The sequence below is a fragment of the Periplaneta americana genome, chromosome 2 (assembly GCF_040183065.1).
Source record: "Periplaneta americana isolate PAMFEO1 chromosome 2, P.americana_PAMFEO1_priV1, whole genome shotgun sequence".
Lineage (NCBI taxonomy): Eukaryota > Metazoa > Arthropoda > Insecta > Blattodea > Blattidae > Periplaneta > Periplaneta americana.
This window is the reverse complement of record NC_091118.1, coordinates 91,202,137-91,210,882: the sequence shown is the minus strand read 5'-3', so window position 1 is coordinate 91,210,882 and position 8,746 is coordinate 91,202,137. Positions and strand designations below refer to the sequence as shown.

General features: G+C 34.9%; 1 protein-coding gene across 1 annotated transcript; it reads left to right on the top strand.

Moving 5' to 3' along the window:
* Nucleotides 1-732: 732 nt before the first annotated feature.
* On the top strand, nt 733-8,231 carry LOC138694421 (endocuticle structural glycoprotein SgAbd-3-like). The gene is made up of 3 exons (XM_069818119.1): nt 733-822; nt 2,031-2,143; nt 6,885-8,231. The coding sequence occupies exons 1-3, from the start codon at nt 811-813 to the stop codon at nt 7,150-7,152; spliced, it is 393 nt and encodes a 130-aa protein (XP_069674220.1). The 5' UTR covers nt 733-810; the 3' UTR covers nt 7,153-8,231.
* The last annotated feature ends 515 nt before the right edge of the window (nt 8,232-8,746 follow it).

Below are 8,746 nucleotides of genomic sequence, written 5' to 3'. Positions count from 1 at the left end.
AATCCGTTCAGCCGTTTTCCCGTAATTTCCATTACCAGTTCAAATTATATATATAGATAATATATATTTTATGAAAACAATATATAAATCTTATGTATTTCATATTTCAATAGTGAAAGGAAGGTGTTAATTTTTTCAAAAGAACACGATATCGAAAGTACAATACATTTTATCGTCTGCTAGAGAAAGAGTCTGTGATTAGGCGATAGTAGCGATCCTGGTGGTGAGCAACTATCTATGTTTGCATATTTAATAGGCTAAGTATTAAGCTCCGTGACTGTATATACTAGGCTATGAATATACTATAGAGATCATTAATTTTTATTAACAATAAAAATAAGAATATTTTATGTTGTTATACATTTGAGAATAATCCTGTATTTAATGTAATAAAAGTAAATAAATTTTTTTATTCTGTATACGGCTCAAAAAATAGGCCTAATACAATATAGCAAGATTAGTTTACACACATAAAGAAACAAGATATTTCAATGAACTATCATTTAAATAAATTATGGAAAGACAAATTGCTGTACTAATAACATGGTGCAGAATTCTATAAGAACTTATCGCTTGTTAATAGAGAAAAGTTTATGGATGGTAAATCAGGGCCTTTCTAAATTCGCAACCACTGAGGAGGCATAAGGAAAACACTTGGCGACAGTTATGAAACGAGAAGTCCAAACAAAGCCGTGACTCCCTTCCACGTCGGCGTGAGGGGCACAACAGTCATACAGTGTGTATATAAACACGAGCAATGTGCACAGACGCCATTCTCAGCGTTGCGCCGCTTGCAAAACAACAGCAGTCATGATCAAGGTGGTGAGTATGCACTTACACGAAAAGCATGCGCAGCTCTTTTCCTCGAATGAAGAGAAAGTAAATATACAACAATTCTTTAAATCTTAAATTCGCATTACTACGTAAAAGATTTTCGTGTTATATACAGGAAAATTAAATAATATTTTTAATTTTAATCATTACATAAAATATAAGCAAGAGAATTTCAAACGTATTGCTTTAATATAGGCGGAAAGAAAAGTCTAGAGTAGAAGGTGTAGCTAACGCCAGGGAGAAAATTTTAAAATAAAGTTTAATAAATTAGTAATTTATAGTACAAGAGAGTAAAATTAGATTTTGTCAGCAATTGGAAAGTTTCGATGAGCGCATTAATTATAATTACTTTTGTGCGCTTTACAATATTTTATTCATTACTGGTATACAAACTTAATTTTAAATTTTAGGTCTACTCCTTGTAATGTGTTGTTTGTGAAGAGATAGGCCTATTATTGCTAATGCGTTGGTTGACATGTTCACTGCTGAGAGTTCAAAACGTTTGATTTACGGCTGTGAATAAAGCCATCGTTTAGGTTACTAAGATCGGCAATAGTAACAGTAGGATGTCAGTTCTACATGCTTGCACCTTTATCCAAAAGAAATTACCCTGGTACTCATTTTTGTTAGAGGTTTTGTGAGCCCCAGGACTATAGTGTGGCCAGAAGAATTAGATCGATAGATAAAATGCATGATACCATCAAGAATCGATTCCGCGACAGTCCTGTTTGAGATTAATCGCGAAGATACCGCGCTCTCCACAGAAGCAATAAACGGTGTGACCAAAAAACAATGCAAGTAGAAGGAAAACTTCCTAAGGCTTCAGAAACTATAGCTAGATCGTTAAGGCGAAGAGATATCGAACGACCAAGAATAAAATGGAGTAATTTGGCAAGCCTGAACGGACAATATGTCCTAGTCTTTTATGTGTAAATGATGACACTGACACTAGTATTAATGATGATGATATTATTTTCTATCTATAATTTTGTTTCATTTGGTAAAAAACTGAAGTAAAATTTGTTCTCTCATAGGTATATAGGTCTAGGTATAAAATAACTAATCAAACTCTAACCGAGATAGTTATAAAGCAAAAATTTGCCTCTGCAGAAATATAATTTTGTAAATGTGTAATTGAAATCCTCCTGCTAAAGTATGCAGGTATAATTGCAATTACAATATGTTATTCTGTTCAGGTTTTACTGTGTTCTCTCATCTCCATGGTGCTTTCTGCACCACAATCCCAGGAGCCGGTTGCAATTCTAAGTCAGAACAGCGTAGTCAATGCGGACGGCTCATACCAATTCAGGTAAGTCTAAGAACTGTGTCTATAAACTATAAAATATGCAAACACTCAAATTTAAGTAAGTTCATTAACTTTTATAATATTATAGTTAGACTAATAGGAATAGAAATCAGGCTGGAAGATGTGTATGCAACAGCCAAAACATTCCTTTAACGCAACGTTGAGACAAATGTTATAAATTTTAATACCACCGATATTATGTCAGTTAAATCTTTGGTCCATGTTACGGAAGTAGGCTGCATCAAGTATGTTTAGAAATGTGGTCTATAAAAAATCCTAACTATAACCTTAGGGAAAGAATCGATATCGAGCCGTAGTGTCTAAGAGAAGAATGGAACATAATAGAAACTGAAGGCTACAAACTTGAGTAGAGTAAACCTGAGGATATGTCATAAATACATTAAACGAACAGAATTCTGTATCAGGCTTGCAGAACAGGGCGACAATTGTGGCTTTGCGTCACTTATCGGAAACGTCACGCATCCCTTCCTTCTATCCCCGCGTCATTAACTTGGTAGGGGAGGGGATTTATATTCGGTGTTTGTGTTATGTGATTGCGTACGGGGCACAGTGACGTCATTCAACACCGGTGGACTGTGGAAGGGGAACCAACGCTTTCCCCATGCTTTCCACCCCACTCGCGTCAGTTCTGTAACCCTATTTTATACGATTTCTTAAAAGATTATTCAATAAAAATATATTATCATTTCTTCTGTCGCGCTAAAGGAAAAGGCGAAAATGTAACTAAGCCTTTGTGTGAAGTATGACGTCGTATGGGATAGAAGCATGAATATTATGACAACGTGAAGAGAAACAAATATGGCGAGTGTGAAATGGACAGACAAAATAAGAAAGTTACAATGGAAAGATTGGACGAAGAATAAGTAATGCTGAAACTGAGCAGAAAGAGAAAAATAAATTGACTGGATCACTGGCTGAGAAGAAACTGCCTACTGGAGGATGCACTGGAAGAAATGTTGAACGGGAGAAAATTTCTGGGCAGAAGAAGATGTCAGATGATAGACGACATTAAAGAGTATGGATCGCATACAGAGACGGAGAGGAAGGTGGTAAGGAGGGGAGATTGGAGAATGCTGGATTTTCAGTGAAGGACCCAACTTTGGGCAGAAAACTGTTAATGATTGAAGGCGAATATCAGGTAATTTTATAGCGAATCCACAATTCGTCTTGCCAGAAATAACATTTTGCTTATTTTATTTTATTTAGAATTCAATGATCTAATATTTAGTTAACACCAACGTTTAAACTGTTCCCCTATTTACTAAATTAATTTGTTCTATCAACAGATACCTCTGTAATTTAATACCTGTAGTAAGGCCGTCTATTGGAATAACAGAAACCAGTGACACGCAAATCAGGAACGTTAAACACAATACATTTTCAATACCAGTCTCGGAAAGTAACGTAAAATGGAAATTACCCCTATAAATAGATCTTAAATTCAAGTCCACCACTTTAATATCTTCCCACTTGGCTATTACTGAAGATTGACTATCAGTTATAGAAGAAATAATTTACATTACTACGAAATAAAAATTGATATTGACATATGCAGACAGATTATAAATTGTCATTGTTTTTTTACTGAAGAATGTAATAGGCAAACTATAGGAGCATCTGTGGTTGAAGTGCTAACTCTCTAGTCTTCCATCCAAGCGCCGGGTTTGATCCCATCCTGATTGTAATGGAATTTGCGGTGGACAAAGCAGACGTTGTAGCAGGTTTTTCTCTGGGTACTCCCGTTTTCTTCTATCACTGCACCAAGACTTTCCTCTTCACATTATACTTTCCCTCTTTTATCATCTCCATTTCTTTCCCCCATTTCGGACTTGCAGCTGGGGGTCGCCACCGAACTTGAGCCCCGTGAAAAGCAGTCCTTAGTTGCTGGTGGTAGTCCTATGTACCATGGGCTCTCTCCTGGGATCATGATACTTCGTAGGATCGGGATGTAGGAACTGCAGTGGCACCTTCATGGAAATGTAGAGAGATCCTGTATGCTGTAGGGGAGTTCGAAGCGAACCGTAAGGGAATTTGCAGAGCGGGAGAGTCTTAGGACATGCACATCATTCCAGCCCGGGTAGCACAATGGTCCTACCCAATCGGTCTACATGTGAGAGCAGTTCCAACCCGTGCTCCTCCCCTTAAGCAGAGCGTTTAGAATAGACAGTGTGGTAACACGGCAAGGATCTAATGGGGCTTTTGAACCTCGCCACGGCAACTGAGCGAAACATTGGCGTGACGGTCGTTTTAAGACTGCAGTTTTCTTCTTCATACTGTGAAAAGAGGAGATAGAACTAGCTCTGTTAATGAATTAAGGTGTCATTTCTTGTGGTATTCGGGTGATTTTTATTGTGAGCGAGTAGTAATATGCCTAACTATTAATCTTGGTGTAAATCCGATTATATAATCTGTAAGTAAATAAAACGTTTCTTTTTTATACCCAAGGCTAGGCTATTTTTCAGAAGTGGTGTAGAACAATTTCACAAGACAGAAAGTTATATGCTCGTTCTAATATCTGTGATATCTATTTCTTACAGTTTTGACTGTAAAAACTGATAAATTTATTACTGACGGTAAAGAGGTAGGACTTCCACGCAAGAATTGGCGACTAAAATTGTATGTCATACCACATATTTTCCAGAACTTGCATCGATACCTTAAAAAAAGAAAAGAAGGAAAATCTCCAACTAAGAGACATGAATCCTTTGTCTTGACAATGTACCCTTACCAAATACCATCTGGCTATGATCAATTCCATCGACTCTAAATAACCCAGTAGTTGATACTTACCTACTTACAGCATAGTTAAATAATCATAAAAGGAATTGGACGTGATACCCGAAAATCAGAGGAACACCTTAACTAATTTTGCGCTTGTGTGCATTTATGCATGTGGCATTACTCCACACCTGGATGTCCAAAACTGTCTAGTTACACTGGCCGTAATTCCTTCCAGCGAATGAACGACAGACTAGTATTTCAGCTGTTTAGTGCGAGTTTGTCAAAATCGATACATTTTTTAGGGCCATAAACTGTGATCAGTTCGAGGAAGTGAAAGTACAAAAGAATTCACAAGGTGAAAGAACGACCTTGCAGACACTGAACTCAAAGTCTCCCTCCTCTGCCCTGTACAAAGGATTCTAGCATTACACGATTTTAGAAAATATATTACACTTAATTGGCAATACAAAGAAGACGTTTGCCTAAGAAAGAATCCTTGAATTATTTAAAGTGACAATTCACAGCACTCACGAAATATATTAATTTTTGTGGGATAGCAGATTTAAAAATATTCTGACAGAAAAAAGTTTAACCAGGATCCCCTAGAGCGATATTTCGGAACTAGAAAATGATTATCTTGTGATGATCACCATAGACTTTCTAATCTGAACATTTTTCAATCTATGTGCCGTTTAAAAATATGCTGCATGCAAGTGATAATTGTGAACTCTTAATTGAACATAAGCATCTAGCTTCTACTTCATTAAATCTACATATTTAATTATATTAATTATTTTACTTTAATAATAGCACTTCAGTAGTAATTAACATAAAAGTTATTTCAGTAACACAAGTACAGTATAATGCTGCTTTGTATGGATAGCTTAATCTGGTTTACAATTATATTACATTTGTGTATTACGTTCCACATCATAAGAGGTTTCTAATCGAGCATATTGTCGTTGTTCCAGCAATAACTTCTATGTGCAAAATATAAAAATTTTCAGCACGAAGAAAAAACACATTTATTCATTCTATGGTAGCCGTACATAGGAGACTGTGAATTCTTACATTTTCGAAACGAAGAAATATAATTACATATAGGAGATTTTATTATTTTTTCTATCACTATTTAAGTTATTTAATAGAGCAAAAATCTGAAAATCGATAAATATGTCACATAGGAGTTATTGCAGGAACAACGACGATATGAGAAAGGAATAGATCGCATGAAAAAGTCGTTAATATGATATTGTTCAATAAGTATCATACAACTAGTTAATACAATGCTACTAAATTATTTTAATTTTACAAAACACAAAATAATCTAGATATCTGAAAAGATAAAAACTTGCATTAGCATAGATATAATATCGAAGTTTAATTTCTAAGTCTGATTTGCACGTAATATTTCTTGTTCCCCCTGAATTACGTATAGGCCTAAACCAAATACAACTACAACTGATGAGTAAATAGTAGATAAAAAACTTTTGGTGAAAACATAGTGTCTCATTTATTATATTATATTATCACTTGTGTATAAAAAAAAAACAATAATTTCATGTCAATGTGTACTTTATAATGCCACAAAAATGTTCATTTTTGCGAAGCTGTACTCTTTTTGGGTACTTCTGGCTAAAGCCGGCACAATATTCCAGTTTTCGGTTGAATATTACATCTACTATTCAGGGGTGTATTACATAACTCACAATTTGTTAACGTAGTAATATTAAAATTTTAAATAAATAAAATATTCGTATACATTCTTATCTAATGGGTTATTTTTTTAAATGTTTTGCATGCGCTCGAATAGCGCTCCTGAAACTGCAGTCGGAAAACAGAGCTAGCGCCACTCGGCGATGAACCACTGAACTAGAGGAAGTAACGTCACTTTCTATTCTGTCCGTCCTGCCTTAAGGGAAACAATGTAATATATGTAGTGTATAGAACAGCTATAGAAATGTTGATAATGATATGGTTAATTTTATAAAAAATGTTTCAGTTATGAAAGTGCAGATGGAACCAAAGTGCAACAATCTGGACAAGAGAAGGCGCTGCAAGGAGACGCAGACGGAAGTGGACAGTCTATTAGTGGTAGCTTTACATTCGTGGGACAAGATGGTCAGCAATATACCGTGAATTACGTCGCCGACGAGAATGGATTCGTGCCACAAGCAGATCACTTGCCGCAGGCGCCTCCAATTCCGGAAGCGATTGCACGTTCCCTCGAATACAACCAGGCACATCCCGAAGAAGAGCAAGGCAACTAGAGAGAAGTAAAAGACATCAATTTTCAATGAAAATGGGATGATACACTGTTGCCAACATATATAATGCTGTAATTGTTACGGAATGTATACGAGCACTTCAATAGGGCAATTTAAAATTATGAAAGTAAATTTCTGCACACTGATATATAGGCCTACTGTCGAAAACTACCTAACTGAATGTGATGCAATTTTCATGTTTAGTTTAATATATTTTGTAATAGAATTTAATAAGTAAGAAATAACTAGGAAACCAGAAAATTTACTATGTGCTACTTCTAAAACTCAGCGCTGGATAGTTTTTATATTTTGTGACTATCAAAAATCTACTTTATGAAACAATCTTGCGAACAAACTTTTCTCACAAAAAAGAAGCCTTTCTGTCCACTCTGAAAAAATTAACTTAATTTAGAAAAATAATTTATTACATATGTTGTTTTATCAAAACAAATATAAATAAAAGTAGGAATGATATGTACTGCTTCTAAAATTCGTTAAAATAATTATGGCATTCAGGTACATTTCATGAGCAACAAAGGCCATATTATCTGACACTACAATTAATATGGCGTCCCAAAATAACACAAAAATTTTCCTTGTTAAAATTACAATTATTAACGTACTACTCTATAACTTGCTTTAATAAATTTTCATATTTCCCAAGTAACAAAGTCTATTTTTCAGCTCATTGATATAGACGCACTTAGCTGATTATCTACAAAACTGACTTTTTTACCTCAGAAATTCATGTTACACAAAATTCTAAATTTATTTCACTAAAATTTAAACGCCCAACACTGCCAATATTGCAATATATGTAATAATATTTTTTATGTAGTCTACAGATAAAATTTACTGTACTTATCAAATTAAGTCAATCCTAAAAAAATCAGAATTTCATATTCCAGAAAAGTTTATATACCCTAATTGTGAGGAAGCTCAAGTACATGTATAAGTGTGTGTGTGTGTGTGTGTGTGTGTGTGTGTATACGTAGATATGTACGTATGCAGATATGTACATTTCTGCGTGTTTGTATATATTTACAATAAAGTTACGAAATTAAAGCAAAGAAATGAATGTTCATTTTGTTTCATTATGACTCCAATTTTTAAATGAAATTATATTTTATACAGTGAAGGACAGAGCACTTTTGTTATTACATCTGAAATAACCTTTAAGAGCGGTATTTTGACGCTATTAATGGTGAGAACATAATTTATTAATTTTCTACTTAACATCAATTCACCCGTCATTATTGGTCTAGCGGTTACTGTGTTAGAATTTTGATTCGAAGATCACGAATTCAACCTGACCAAGGCTATGAAGTACTTAATGTGGCTTATTCATGGAGAACATAAAGCTGAGAAAACAGTGCCGGGTCATTGTTAACGGCACATAAATTAACCCCGTCGGTATTAAAGAGTCCAGGCAAAATTTGTCTACCATTATCAAACAAATTCGCAATTTAGAGGTAGCAGAATGGGCCCCCATCAGTGACTTAAATACGCGTGGGCTTGTTTACCCCTCCATTCCTAATCCATACAATACTATAGGCTTAACTTTACCATGTTCGAAAATCCTGTGGATTATTAAAGA

Coding starts and splice junctions, on each gene's coding strand:
- LOC138694421 (XM_069818119.1), top strand. Junction 2,144..6,884: donor GACGGCTCATACCAATTCAG/GTAAGTCTAAGA, acceptor AAAATGTTTCAG/TTATGAAAGTGCAGATGGAA.